A 14,794-nucleotide genomic window follows, 5' to 3' on the forward strand; every position below is an offset into this window, starting at 1 on the left:
AAACTAAATTAAACTTGGCATGGTGGAGTAGGTTTGTAATTCCAAGCACTCAGGAGACTGAGGCAGGAAGAGAATCACAATGTCAAGACCAGTCTGGGCTTAAAGTGAGACCTTGTCTCAAAAACAAAACAAAACAAAATAAAATAAAACGAGCAAGGGCTTGGCCCCTTGGGAGCCTACCCTCAGAATGCTCTCTGTTGGACACATGTCCATCTGAGTTTGCATGTACCACTGACTGGTCCTCTGTGTTTGTGATGGGCTTGGCATGCTCGCTTACTCACGCTCAGGACATGCTACGTGTAAGCACACTGACGGAAATAAATTCAGAGCTGCCACATGCTCTGGTGTTCAGATCTGCTGGTCTGTCTGTCATCCCCCCCCCCAATACACCCTGGGATTTAGCAGTAGCTCTGGAGCATGCTCAGTACAACACATGCTGGTTATACTCATGCTCAGCCCATGCCTGCTGTTGTGGACACACACCACATGCCCAGCCCACGCCAGCTCTGTGTGCATTGCATGCTGAGATGGCCCCATCAGAAACCCATGCCACCTGTCCCCTAACCAACACCCCGTCTCACGCCACTCAGTTAAGCACAGGCCGTACAGACAATCATTTAGTTAGTATAATCTTGGCCCCTTTGCGGGGGTAGGCCAAAGGTCCAGGCCTAGCATGCACCCCCACTACTTTGGGGTCTGAATCTCCCTTAGCTCTGCTAGGTCCATAGGGGCCAGAGTGTCAGGCCAGCGGAGGTGGCGGTAGTGATGGGAACGCAGTGGGGGAGACTGTGCAGCCGCGATGGGACAGACAGAAGCAAGGGCTTGGGGACAAAAGCCGGGACCCAAGGTTGAGTCCAAGAGGTCCTGGAAGCCTTTGGCCTATCCTTTGGGCCAGGCCTCAAAGCAGGCGACAGGCATTGCCCACGCTGTTAGCTGAGGTGTCAAGATCATGGCTGTATGGGGATTCCCAGTCTCTCAGGAAAACAGCCTCCAGCTGGCTGCGCAAGCCACCATGCCCATTCTGTGTCACCAGCAGGGAGGTGCCTGCTGTCTCTGTGAAGTAGCTCCCAGACCAGTTGGAGGTCCCTGGGGAAAAGCGGTAGAGTGAGGGTCTGATGGGCTGGCGGGGACCTAGTACCCAGTCCCTCCCTTCTTTGGCTATGCCCGCGATACTGGGGCACTCACCAATGTACGTCGCACGTTCAGTCACCATGTACTTGTTGTGGTTGACACGGGCGTAGGGGATTCGAGCCTGGGCTTCATCCGCAGGGACAACAAACAGTTTCTGCAGGGGAGGGGAGGACAGCAAGCTTGAGGTGCAAGTCGGGGAACTGTGGGCAGCTCTGGGATGGCAGGGGAGCCATGCAAGTGGCATCTCCAAAAGGCACTTGGCTGCTTCGCTGGGGTGTGGTGGGATCCTTGGACGGAAATACGGCCCAGTGCAGCTGGTCCCCGTAAACACAGGCTGAGGCGGGGTGGGGGGTGGGGATATGGTTCTACAGTGACTCTTTTCCATCCTGAAGCCTTGTTGCTGATGTCCCTTTTTCTAGAGAAAGTCTGTCTTGCCTATCTCTCTCCCTTCTGTTTTACTCTAAAGATTTTTAAATTTGTGTACAAGCGAGTGTGTGCGTGTGTGCGTGCGTACATGCTGGTGCCCACAGGGGCCAGGAGGATATAGGATTCCCTGGAACTGGAGTTATAGGTTGTTGTGAGTTGCCAGCTATGGGGTGCTGGGAGCCAAAATTTGGTCCTTGGGAAGAGCAGCAAGTGTTCTTAACCAGAGAGCCACCTCTCCAGTTCACAGACTGTCATCCTTCCTCCTTCTCTGCCCCTGGTTCTTGTAGACCAGGCTGGCCCGAATTCACCGTATAGCCAAAGATAACCCTGAACTTCTGATTCTCTTGCCTCTGCCTCCTAGGTGTTAGGATTGTAAATGTGGGCTCACCTGGTTTATGAGGTCCCAGAGTTTGGCCCACAGCCACAGCCCCTCAGAAAGTCTTTCTTGAACACGAGTATACAGCAGGTACTTTCTGTGTCAGTCTCACCCCCCCTGCCCCCTCCACATGACTTCCCACCTCAGCAATGGACCTCTGCACTCTCCGGACCCTAGCCAGCCATGATTCACAGTCTCCCCCTCACGGCTGTACAGTCTGGGCCATCCTTGTCGTGACACTTGTGGTTCACGTGCTGTGTCCCCAGGACCAGGCACAGTGGAAAAGGGGTGGTCTGGGCTGGGTTCTTACCACCTGGATGTCAGAGTGAGTGTGGTTGTCACGAAGAGCAGCCAGGGAGAGCAGGAAGGACCGCATAGATGGCTCAGAGTGCCCCCAGCAGCTGATGAGCAAGCGCACTTTGACGCCTCTCTCATAGGCAGCCCGTCGCAGCCCGTCATCAATGGCCGGCCAGAACCTGGAGTCAGCAGGAAGAAGAGGCAGGGGTTTTTTTGTAATTTGTTTGGCTTTGTTTTTGCAGGCAGGGTTTCTCTGTGTAGCCCTGGCTGGCCTCAAACTCACAGAGATCCACCTGCCTGTGTCTCCCGAGTGCTGGAATTAAAGGTGTGCACCACCACCACCCCCTGGCTTCTTCTTTGTAATTTGAAAAAAGACGTATTTATTTTTTAAAGAATTTAATATTATTTTAACTATGTGTAGCTGTGTCTGCGTGTAGATGTGAGCATGTGAGTAGCAGTGTCTGTATAAGACAAAGGCATCAGACCACCTGGGGCTGGAGTTACAGACATGGGTGCTGGGGACCAAACTCACGTTCTCTGCAAGAGCAGCAGGTGCTCTCACTGCTGAGCCATCTCTCCAGCCCCAATAGATACATTCATTTTGATTTTATGTGTACCAGTGCCTGGTCTTTACGCATGTATGTGTGCCACCCTAGAGGAGGTGGTTTTAGCCCTAGACTTTACCTTCAGCTTTGGGACTCCCAAGCCCTCTGTCGACATTCTCACATTCCTCTCCTCTTGTTCCTGGGTACCACTGGGTACCCCAAAACCATCCTCCCATCTTTCGTTCTGACACAGTTTCACTCTGTAGTCAAGGCTTGTCTCCATCCTCCCACCTCAGCCTTTCTTTCAAAGGATGGGATTAACAGACATGTGCCGCCACGCCCAAACTCCTCTCCTCTCCTGAATGTGTGTGTGTGTGAGTTTGAGGGGGAGAGAGAGAGTGTGTGTGCTTGTATGTGTGGGAGAGAATGTATGTGCACACACGTGTACATGTGTGATGGAGAAAGAGAGAGAGAGTGTGGGGGGGGAGGAGAGTGTATTGTGAGTGGGAGAGAATGTGTGTGTGCGTGGGGGGAGAGAGTTGTGCACATATGTACATGTGTATGTGTAAGTGTGTGTGTGTGTATGTGTGTATGAGGGAGAGTGTGTGTGGGGGAGAAAGAGAGTTTGTGTGTGTACGTGCATGTGGGGTGAGAGAGCGTGTAGTGTGTGTGTGTAAATGTGTGTGTACTCACTGGAATTACAGGCAGTTGTGAGCCACTTGACATGGGAGTTAGGAACAACGTAGGTGCTGGGACTGAACTGAGCAGCAGGATTCTTAACTGCTGGGCTGGAGAGATGGCTCAGCGGTTAAGAGCATTGCCTGCTCTTCCAAAGGTCCTGAGTTCAATTCCCAGCAACCACATGGTGGCTCACAACCATCTGTAATGAGGTCTGGTGCCCTCTTCTGACCTTCAGGCATATATACAGAACATTGTATGCATAATAAATATTAAAAAAAAAAAAAAAGATTCTTAACTGCTATGCGATCTCTCCAGCCCCATCCACCTTACTTTTTCAGACAAGGTCTCCTGCTGAATGTGGAACACACCAATCCAGCTAGGGTGGCCTTCAAGTGAGCCTTTGGGATCATCTGTGTCTGTTCCCACGAGGGTAAAGATGGATGCTGTCATGCCTACCTTCACTGCGGTGGCGCTGGGGATCCATTCAGCTTTCCTCCCAGCTCTCTCACTCCCTGCCCCACCCCTCCTTGGGGCCTCTAGTGTGTTAAACAGGAGCTGTCACTGAGCTACAACCCTTGCGTCCACATTTTCCCTTGTATCTGCTATCCTGCCTGGGCCTCCTGATGCTCCCAGAGCCCCCTCAGCCCTCCTGTCGCAGGGGCTCCCCACCCTGAGCCTTGCCCCCACCCGGAGTACCTGCGTGGATGGGAGAATTCCATGGTGGGCAGGTAGTTCATGACTGCAATGTAGATGAAGCTCCGGGCATTGTCCACCACGTTGAGCAGAGCCTTCAGGTCTGGGGTGCGGCCACTCGGACACAGCGGTGGGGGTGCACTCTGGGAGTGAGGGGATAGTCAATACATGTGTTCTTCTAGGGGCAGCATCACAGTGGACCCCAAGTCCGGACAATTCACAATAAGAGTGTGTGTCCAGGTGCTATGGAGCTCACTAACACAGCCTCCATGAAGGGAAAGATAACGACCATCTCGTTTGCAGGGGAGGAACAGGCGCAAAGGGCAAGCTACTTGCCCAAAGTCACACAGCGAAACTAGTACAGCCAAGATGGAAGTGCTTGGTTCCGGAATTCATACTGCTGGGTGGGTCCTGATCCAGCAGCAATAATGTCACTTTGTTACTTGGGGACTTGCTTGAAATGCAAATCCTTCTTTCTCTCTCTCTCTCTCTCTCTCTCTCTCTCTCTCTCTGGGGAGGTGTGTGTATACATATGATACATGATGTGACTGCTCATTGCACTAGTGCCACAGCGCGTGTGTGTGAAGGTCAGAGGACACCCTCCCGTGTTGGTTCTTGCCTCCCGTTTGGTTTGAGGCAGGGTCTCTTTGCCACTGTATCTCCAGGGGAGCTGGGAATACAGATGTGCACGACTATGCCAGGCTTATGTGAGTTCTGGGGATTTGAACTCAGGCCCTCATATTTCTACAGCAAGTGCTTTGCCCACTGAGCCATTCCCCTAGCTCCTTATGATTTTGTCATTGTTTTGGTTGGTTGGTTTTATTGGAGATAGGATCTTATGTAGTCTAATTGGTCTGCAATTTCCTATGTAGCCAGCATAACTTGAAACTCTTGATCCTTCTGCCCCCACTCTCCCGGTGCTAGAATTACAGGCAGGTGCCACTTCACCTGGCTAGAGACAGGGTTTCAATGATACCTTCAGGTAACTAACGTAGAGATTTTGCTCTATTCTCACATTCAGCCCTGACAAGGCAACTCCTCATGTGTCAGGGGTCACAACAGGTCCTTTGCTTGGCTCCCAAGGAAACTACAAGTCTAAAAGTAGAAGTGGCCATGGAAGAAGGAAGTGCTCACTTTGGAAAACAATGGTTACAAAGGGCACCCAAGATCTTGTTTCCCTATATCCATGATTCATGACCATGACTTTGGGCTTGATGACTTACTCAAGGGGTAATACAGGAAGCCCCAAATTGCCTTCCTCAGCTGAAAAACACAGCAATAGCTGAAATCAGTAGTTTTGTCTATCGCGCTCAGTAACTGCCCCTGAAAGAGTCAGTGCAGATGGAGGCAAATTCGCCTACAGTCCATCAGTCAGGAGGCTGAGGCAGGAGGATCAAGGGATGGGTGTAAGCTTGGGCTACACAGACCTGTTCCAGAGGAAAAAGAGGTGATCACTCTGGCGGTGCTGGCACTTGGGAATTGGACACGGGAGTGTCAGAAGTTCAGAAAGTTCCAGGGTTGCCTGACCTTGCCTCAATAAATAGAAAGAAAGAAAGAAAGAAAGAAAGAAAGAAAGAAAGAAAGAAAGAAAGAAAGAAAGAAAGGCTGGCTCAGTGGTTAAGTGTGTGTCCTGTTCTCGCAGCTCCCAGCACCCACGTGGGACAGTTTACAGACCCTGTAGCTTCAGCTTCAGGGAAAGCCAGTGCCTCTGGCCTTCATGGGCACCCTCACTCATGTGCACACCTATGCATACACACATACTCAATGAAGCATTTTTGAAAAAGAATAGTTGGCTGGTGGTGGCACACGCCTTTAATCCCAACACTTGGGAGGCAGAGGGAGGCAGGGGTAAATGGAGCTCTGTGAGTTCGAGGCCAGTATGGCCTACAAAGTGAGTTCCAGGACATTCAGGGTTACACAGAGAAACCCTGTCTTGGAAAAAAAAGACAATAATGATGTATACATGTACTCTGTGGTGTGTGTGTGCCTGTATGAATGCACAAGCACATGTATTTATATATACATGCTTGTATGGAGATAAGAGGTCAATAGCAGGTGTCTTCCCCAATCATTCTCTACCCTTTTTTTTTTTTATTTGAGACAGGAGTCATCATGCATCCCCGGCTGGCCTCGTCAATAGGTAGACCAGGCTGGTCTGGAACCTACATACATTTTCCTGCCTCTGCCTCCTGAGTGCTGGGATTAAAGTGTATACCACCACACTTGGTCAATAAAACAAATTTTAGAAGAAAAAAAAAAAGATTGGGCACGACGGCCCATGCTTTCAAGTTCAGCGCTCAGCTGGCAGAGACAGATGATTTCTGTGAGTTCCAAGCCAGTGAGGGCTACATAGTTGAGGATGTGTCTCCAAAACAAAACCAAACCCAAACCCCCCAGCAAAGTTGTTCAAGATCATTCATAGGTACGTAACTCAAGGCCAGCATGGGCTGCACAAGACCCTGGCTCGTAAACTAAGTAAATCAGTAGCTGGAAAGAGCTACCGTGGCTGGTTCAGACATCGTCAAGGGGTATCTGGACCATGTGTCCTTCACACAGAGGTTGGAATGCCAGGATATCTGTTTCCCAGAGGAATCCAGTGCTGAGGGAGCTTGAGAAATTGCCCAAGCTTTTTTTTTTTTTTTTTTTTTTTTTAAGATTTATTTATTTATTATGTATACAACATTCTGCCTCGACGTATGCCCGCACGCCAGAAGAGGGCGCCAGATCTCATTACAGATGGTTGTGAGCCACCATGTGGTTGCTGGGAATTGAACTCAGGACCTCTGGAAGAGCAGCCTGTGCTCTTAACCTCTGAGCCATCTCTCCAGCCCCCTTGCCCAAGCTTTTGACCAAAGGCGAAGTCCAGTCCTCCCTCCTTAACAATCACCAGGTAGGCCTTGATGGAGGCCGCAAGAGGTGACGACGTGTGGCCAGGAGCACGTGAAGACCCACTTCCCCCAACTTACCGCCAGGTAGGCCAGAGCTGGGGTGCCATTGAGGCAGATCTCCATTGGTGTCTCTTGATTGTAGCGGGTGTCAAAGGGCCGTGGCCAGGTAGAAGGGATGGAGCTACCGGGCTGCCCTAGAAACCAGTAGGCCTCAAAAATCTTGGTCAGATCTCGAGCGAGGCAGCTGCAGTTGTACACAACCACGCCCAGTTCCTTGACCTGTGGGAGAGCAGTGCTGAGCCTGGGGACTCTGGCGCTCACCGATGACGGCTGTCATGTTCTACCTGCTGCCTCAGCCAACTCTGTCACCCAATCTTTCCCTGCACCTCCACTCTGAAGTGCTAACACCCAAGAACTTTAAAGTATAGCCACAAACTTGACTTCTGTTTTGAAACATTCAGTCATTGCTAAGTTGCATGGCTTTTATTTTCTTGGGACACTAGGTGCTGAAATTAGGGCCTTACACACAATAGGCAGGTGCAGGCCTGCAGCACTAAGTCCGGTGAGCTACTTGTTTCTTGAGACTTTGCGCCTGTTGTTTCTGCCCTATGCCAGCCAGCTCCAGCTCAGCCTCGGGTGTTGGCCCAGACTGTGCCAGGCATTCCCTTGGGCTCTCAACAGGACCCATTGGGAAGGAAGACAAGCACATGGGAATGCTATGTCTTTAGCAAGTCTCTGCATAGCTGTTGAGACGAGGAGTCAAGGGAAGTATTCACTGGGGTGAATTAGAGTCATGTCTGTTCTGAGTCAGTCCCTCTTGTGCTGGTTCCTGCTGATGCTTCAGGCAGATTTAGGTATCTCCTCCTTTGGGGACCCTTCCCAAACACCCCAGGTTGGGTCAGATGTTTGCTTTAGACTGCTACAGTCAGCCCGCTGTGTTCCCCCATTCCAGCTCTGAGTTCTGCCTGTGTCTCCTCATTCCACCCTAGATCCTCTCTCTGCCTCAACTTCCCCATTCTGTCCTTGACCACCCTGCCCTTGACACCTTCCAACCTCATCTCCAAGCTCTTGCCTGTGCTTTCCCTCTATCCCATCTCATTTGACCCTCTACCTGCCTATACCCCTATCCTGCCCAGACCCTCTACCTGTACCTCATCTCATGCTGGATCCTCTGCCTGTACCCCCATTCCACCCTCAACCCTCCACCTAGGACCCCATTTTGTGCCTGATCTTTGCCTTTACCCCCACCCATGACCCTCTGCCTGTACCCCCATCCCACCCTGACATGGCTTGTACCACCGTCTCACCCTGGCCTTTGTTTCTTTCCCATCCCGGCCCTGACTCTCTGAGTTGTAGCTGCCTGATGATAAGCCAGGCTCTACACTGAATTGCCCCCACGTTCCCAGAGCCCCCCAGGTCAGAGATGGGTTTCAAATACACACAAGGAATGTACAATGAAGGCCAGGTAAGTGGATAGGACCTCCAGTGCTGTGTCCTGGCAGCCGCCAGCAGGACTCAGAGGGAGTCCTAAGCTGCTGTAGGAACAAGGTTCAGAAGGCTGAACCACAGAATGTATAGGGAAGTGCAGGAGGAGGCAACGAAGGTGGGCAGGGTATATACAGACCTGGGTTAGAGAGCGCCAGTCCATGTTAGCACTGCCCAGGTAAAAGTGGGTCTGATCCACCACCCAGAACTTGGTGTGCAGGACACCATGGGTCAGCTTCTGCATGTCCACCATGCGGACTTGGGCACCTGTGACCGACAAGCAGGGGCAGTAGTTAGGGGCCAGCATGGGCAGCCCCAGGCCCGCCACCCTTGTGTTGCCAGCTCACCACTCTGGAGCAGGGACTGCAGGTCAGCCAGAGGTCCGTTGGGTTTGCTCACAGCGATGCGAACCTTCACACCTCGAGGTGCCAGAGCCTGGAGCTGCTGGAGAACCTCTTCACCCTATGGGAGACAGCTACTGAGGGGCTGGGCCAGCCAGTGCTCCAATATCAGCCTCACAGTTTCGCCCATAACAACGAACAGACCACTTCAACCTTAGAGGATTCACAGATTATGACACCAAAACCCTTCATCTTTCTTTGTGTGTGTGGTGCTGACGCAGAGCCTTGCACCTGACAGGCAAGTGTTCTACTCCAGAGTTACATACACAGTCCCTTTTTGGTTTGTTTTTTTTTAAGACACATTTCTCTGTGTATCCCTGGCTGTCCTGGAATCCACTCTGTAGACCAGGCTGGCCTCAAACTCACAGAGATCCGCCTGCCTCTGCCTCCTGAGGGCTGGGATTAAAGGTGTGTGCCACCACAGCCTTGCCTATAACAATCATATTTTAACAGCAAACACTCAGAAAAAGCTGAGTCTGTTCCAGGCACTGGACTAAATGTGCACAGATTAAGCCCACCACGTCTTCACAGGAGCCCAGCAATGGAGCAGTGTGCCATGCTGTTTGCAATTTTCAGATAAGGTGAGGGAAGCCTGGGAGGAGAGTGGAACTGCCTCTCACACACTGCAAGGAAGGTCACACACAGCAAGGAAGGTGGCAGCCAGGCTTGGTCTGGACTTGTTCCTTCTTTGTGTGATGGATTCAGGGTGACATCTTCAAGCCCAATTCATCATAACCAAAGTTGCTCCTTGACATTCAGAGGCCTCCAGATAATCAGGACTCTAAAACACCACCCTTCCTTCAGAAGGCTGCCGGAAGTCAGCTATTACTAAACACCTGTGTCCAGTTAGCCTGTAGGACATGCCCATCTGTCTCCAGGGTGGCAGGAAGTCCCTCCCCCTTCAATTATCACTATTCCCACAGCCAGTTTGGGACGTGGTGGGGAAGGGGTGGAGGTAAGCGAGGCTTGTGGGTACCTGCTGGGCAGAGGGCTCTTGAGTGTGGGTGTCATTGTTGGTGAGGGTCCAGTAGAAGGATGCGATGTCCAGACTGCTATGAGCACCGGCAAGGAGGCCCAACCAGGCCTGGCTAGTGGAGGGATTGCTCGTGGTGGCGTTGGGGAACTCCAGACCCTCAGGAATGCTCTCCACCAGCACGGCTCTAAAGGTATGGAGGACATCTGTCAGTCACAGAGGGCCAGAAAGGCTCTGCTGGTTCCCAGATGTGGATGGAAGTCTGGTATGTGTGTGCCACTGGTGTGTCTAGAGGTTTGGGAGGGATGCGTGGTGTGTGTGTGTGTGTGTGTGTGTGTGTGTGTGTGTAGATGTAGATGAGTGATGCTGTGCCCATGTGTTCACAGACCTGTATAAAGGATGATGACGCTGTGGCTGCCATGGAAACAGCAAGGGGAGGGAGTGGGCATGGACGTGGGCACACACAACCCCCTCATCACAGCACTGGGTACACCAAAGCGCGTGGTACTCTTGCAGGCTTACGTGCCTCTGGGCTGGCAGGACCCCTCCCATCCACCATCCAGCTCTCCTTCCACTTACTCGCAGGGGTCATAGCAGGGGGCTGGGCGCTGGTTGGGTCCAAATAGATGCAAGTCCCCATATTCCCATAGAAACAGCTGAGTCATCAGGGCACCAAAGCCCACCACCGCCAGGATAAGGACCAGCAGGACCCAGCGGGCTTTCTGTGGGGGAGAGGGGAAGGGAGTTGTCAGCCTACACAAGGCTGGTCACCACAACAGTCGGAGAAAGTTCAAGGGGAGCAGCTTGTTCCTACCTTCTCTGCTGCCTTCCATGCCTCGATTTCATTCATGGGCAGTTCTCCTGCAGGCTCCTCCACAGGGACCTTCAGCTGTGGGATTAGGAAGGCATGATGGGAGTGGAGTAACAGGATGGTTTGGTGGGTCTCCTACCCTTCAAAACACCCAGCCCTCCCCGCTGGGCATCCCATCCTCCTACCTCCTGGTACATCAGTTTAGGCTTCATATTGCCTGGCAGCTGGGGGACTGCAGCGCCGAGGCGGAAGGTGGGTGTGTCGGGGACTGGAGGCTGGGGAAAACAAAAAGCAGGCACTGTGTGGGGCGGTCTGGGCTTTCAGGGGTATCGCAGAAAAGTGGATGTCCTTGAGCTTATGAGATCCACCAAAACCCTTTCTCCGAAGATCACGGGGGCCCTTGGCCCTATGCCCGTCACCCCATAAGGAGGAAGCTGGTCGCTGGTCAGCAGGGATGTTGAAATCCCTGAAGGACCAATGAATCTGCTTTCCTTTTTTTTTAATCACTCCAGTGCCGTCATCCTGCCACCTTTCAAAGCCTTCAGCTTGTCTGTCATTAGCACCCACGTTGTTCCCCACCGGCAACCTTTTTTGTTCCCTGCTGAGCTCGAATCTAGATTATTCCAAAAATACATTCCTAGTTGGGGGCCTGTGGAGCCCCGAATCTCTGTGCCTGGTTCTTCTCAGCCTTGGAATGACTCACGGAATGTTCCAGGTGGAGCGTCCGCCTAGTCCCAGGTAGACCTACCTGACCAGACACCTGAGGCTCACTGCCCAGGGCCATCCCGGCCTCCCGGTCCCCACACTCCCGCACCCAGCCCCCTCCCTAATAAGACCCCGGTCTTACTCCGGCGGCGGCTGCTACCTCGGTGGGGCCCCAGCTTCTACTGAAGCAGCTGAGTAGGGGCGGGAGGAAAGAGGAGGCGGGGCCTCCGCGAGCCACGCCCACTGCAGCGGGGCGTCTGCGCAGTACGCGCAACAGTCCCTCTGCGGTGGGAAGGGGGTAGTCTCCAGCAACCTGGTGAGGCGTGTATGTGGGGTTGGGGAGTATGGGCTTCGTCACGCGCCACCCCAGTCCCACCATACCCCGAGAGAGACCGAAAGTTGGAGAAAAAGGAATTCTTGTCCTTTTTATGACCTACAAATGTGAATTTTTGTACCACGGCCACCTAGTGAAGAAAAAGTAAGATTAATCTTAAAGACACTCATAAGATGAAATGGGGAGATCAAGGTTGAATAATGTAACTGAAAGAGAGGGGCAAGTTTAGCAGAAGACAGCACACGCAGTGGGATGGGAAACCGGTCGCTGGGCCACACAGTCTGTTGAGACGACGGTATTTCTTTTAAGTCAACTGATATTTTAGAGATTAAAATAAAAAACTCCGAAGTTTCTGGAGCCCACATTCTATCCAAGCCAGATTAAAAAAAAAAAAAGACAAAAAGCATTCTTTTAATGCTGTTTATTTAGTTAGGTCTTTTGAGCCCAGGCTGATGCAAATCCGATTTAAAGCTAGGGAAATAAAAAGTGGTCCCTTCTCACTTCTCTCCACCTAGCCAGCCCCAAAACGCACAGGAAGTGACAGAGACCAGCTTGCATTGCTATTGAGGTGCACGAATAGCCTGTGGTTGCCTCCAAAGGATGGCCCTCTTGGTTTGTGTATGTGTGTTACACATACACATACAGCCCAGGGCACTGCAAATGCTCTACCAAGGGGCTGCATCCCCAGCCGACTTTCTTATTATAAATTAACTTTTTTGGGTGGGTGGTGAGTGGTTTTACAAAGTCTCATACTATGGACCAGGCTAGTTTGTAACCCTTTGTATAACCTAGACTGATCTTTTAGCAATCCTTCCTGAGTCTCCCAAGTCCTGGTCTTATAGCCCTATTTCCTGCATAACCAGGAAGACTGAGGCAGGAGGATATCTATGAAGTCAAGGCAGCCTGGGCTGCAGAGTGAGACATAGTCCCAGGAAAGAGAATCAAGCTGGGCAAGGTGGCGCACACCTTTAAACCCAACATTCTGGAGGCAGAGGCAGGCAGCTCTCTCTCTCTCTCTCTCTCTCTCTCTCTCTCTCTCTCTCTCTCTCTCTCTCTCTCTCTCTCTCTCTCTGTTTTTCAAGACAGGGTTTCTCTGTGTAGCTCTGGCTATCCTAAAACTCATTCTGTAGCCCAGGCTGGCCTCTAACTCACAGAGATCCACCTGCCTCTGCCTCTCTAAGTTCTGGGGTTAAAGGCGTGCGCCACCACCACCAGGCTGCTGTGCTAATCTCGTGTGAGATCTCTCGAAAAAGAAAAGAAAAACCAGGATCCAAAAACCAGCAAGCAAGGACAAGTGCCAAGGTTGTCTGAGGTTGAGGGGAAGAACCCAAAGACGCAGAAGATAGCAGCCTTGGGTCGGGGCAGGGAGGAGAAAGGAAGGCTTGAATTTATTATTTCTGGAGGCTTTGATGAGAAAGGTTTCACTGAAGAATACAAGGCTGGAATGGGGCATGAAGGCACGAGTCAGTCATCCCAGCAGCACTTGGGAGGTGGAAGCAGGAACTCACCAGGAGACAGGCCTGAGCTCCAGGAAAAATAAAATAAAAGGGGTGGTTAAGAACAAACACTGCTCTTGCAGAGGACCACAGGAGCAGCTCACACCGCCTGTAACTCCAGCTCCAGGGAATGCAATGCCCTTTCACGGTCATCACACACACACACACACACACACACACACACACACACACACACATACACACGTAGACCAGACTGTCCTGGAACTCACAGAGATCCCCCTGCACTTGCCTCCTGAATTCTGAGATTAAAGGCGTTCACCACCACCACCTGGCATAAATAAACCTTTTAAAAAATTAATTTAGCAGGACATGGTGGCATCCACCTGGCATTCTAGCAGTCTCTAGTTTGAGGCAGAGGACTGTTGAAATCTGAGCCCAACATGGGTTATACATACCCTGTATGAAACAATAAATTGTTAAATTATTTTAAATACTATTTTTAATTTCTCTTTCTTTTCTCTCTTTTTTTTTCCCCAAGACAGGGTTTCTCTGTGTAACAGCACAAGCTGTCCTGGAATTAGCTCTGCCTCCCCAATGCTGGGATTAAAGGTGTGGTCAACACTGCTGGCCTATTTTTAATTTCTTTAAAAAATATTTTTTTATTCCACTTATTCTGTGTGTGCCATGACACTCATGTGGAGGTCAGAGGGCACTCGGCAAGAGTCAGCTCTCTTCTTGCCAGTCTGACCAGCAGGTTGAACTCAGGCAGTGAGGCACACTCCCGAAAGTATTCCCTGAGCCATTCTGCCAGCCCCAATGCTTATAATTTCTATAAAACCTATGAGGTGTAAGCCGGGCATTGGTGGCACACGCCTTTAATCCCAGCACTCGGGAGGCAGAGGCAGGCGATCTCTGTGAGTTCGAGACCAGCCTGGTCTACAAGAGCTAGTTCCAGGACAGGCTCCAAAACCACAGAGAAACCCTGTCTCGAAAAACCAAAAAAAAAACCTATGAGGTGTAATTTGGCTCAGTTCCTCGTTGTGGTGCCCCTTCTCCCCACCTCTACCCTCCAGAGACCAGTGGCCTCGGAGCAAGAGTCAGACCCACATTGGGAGGGGGTCATAAGGAGTATGGCTGAGGTACTCAGGGCAGCCAGAAGCTAGGCTGGTATTCCTTCACGGCCATGCCACCTTTATGCAGGTGTTCCACGGGCCATTACAATCAACCCAGCTGATCCTCCTACTCCTTCCTTTTTTTTCAAGTTTAATTATTTATTAAGCATACAGTGTTCTGCCTGTATGTATACCTGAACACCAGAAGAGGGAGCCAGATCTCATTACAGATGCTTGTGAGCCACCATATGGTTGCTGGGAATTGAACTCAGGACTTCTGGAAGTCCTCTTAACTATCTCTCCAGCCCCTCAGTTTCCTTTTATATATGGGATGCACCTCAGCCTGGAAATGTACCTTCTTCCTGTCCACAGAATAGCCTCTCGTTCCTTGGCCTTGGTCCTGTCTGTGTTCAAGCATCTCACCATAATCTGCAGACAAAGAGGAAGCAAAACTAGCCAGGCTTTTTTTTTTAATTGTT

At 51.3% G+C, this 14,794-nt stretch overlaps 1 protein-coding gene across 1 annotated transcript; it reads right to left on the minus strand.

Moving 5' to 3' along the window:
- Nucleotides 1-18: 18 nt before the first annotated feature.
- Nucleotides 19-11,615, minus strand: Pld3 (phospholipase D family member 3). The gene is made up of 12 exons (XM_057758694.1): nucleotides 11,555-11,615; nucleotides 10,893-10,982; nucleotides 10,711-10,785; nucleotides 10,476-10,618; nucleotides 9,900-10,083; nucleotides 8,870-8,984; nucleotides 8,662-8,789; nucleotides 7,116-7,316; nucleotides 4,153-4,292; nucleotides 2,244-2,409; nucleotides 1,186-1,285; nucleotides 19-1,086 (listed from the first exon to the last, which is right to left on the minus strand). Exons 2-12 carry the CDS (start codon nucleotides 10,917-10,919, stop codon nucleotides 899-901), a joined length of 1,467 nt encoding a protein of 488 aa, XP_057614677.1. The 5' UTR covers nucleotides 10,920-10,982; nucleotides 11,555-11,615; the 3' UTR covers nucleotides 19-898.
- Between the last annotated feature and the right edge of the window lie 3,179 nt (nucleotides 11,616-14,794).

The sequence above is a fragment of the Chionomys nivalis genome, chromosome 2, assembly GCF_950005125.1.
Source record: "Chionomys nivalis chromosome 2, mChiNiv1.1, whole genome shotgun sequence".
Lineage (NCBI taxonomy): Eukaryota > Metazoa > Chordata > Mammalia > Rodentia > Cricetidae > Chionomys > Chionomys nivalis.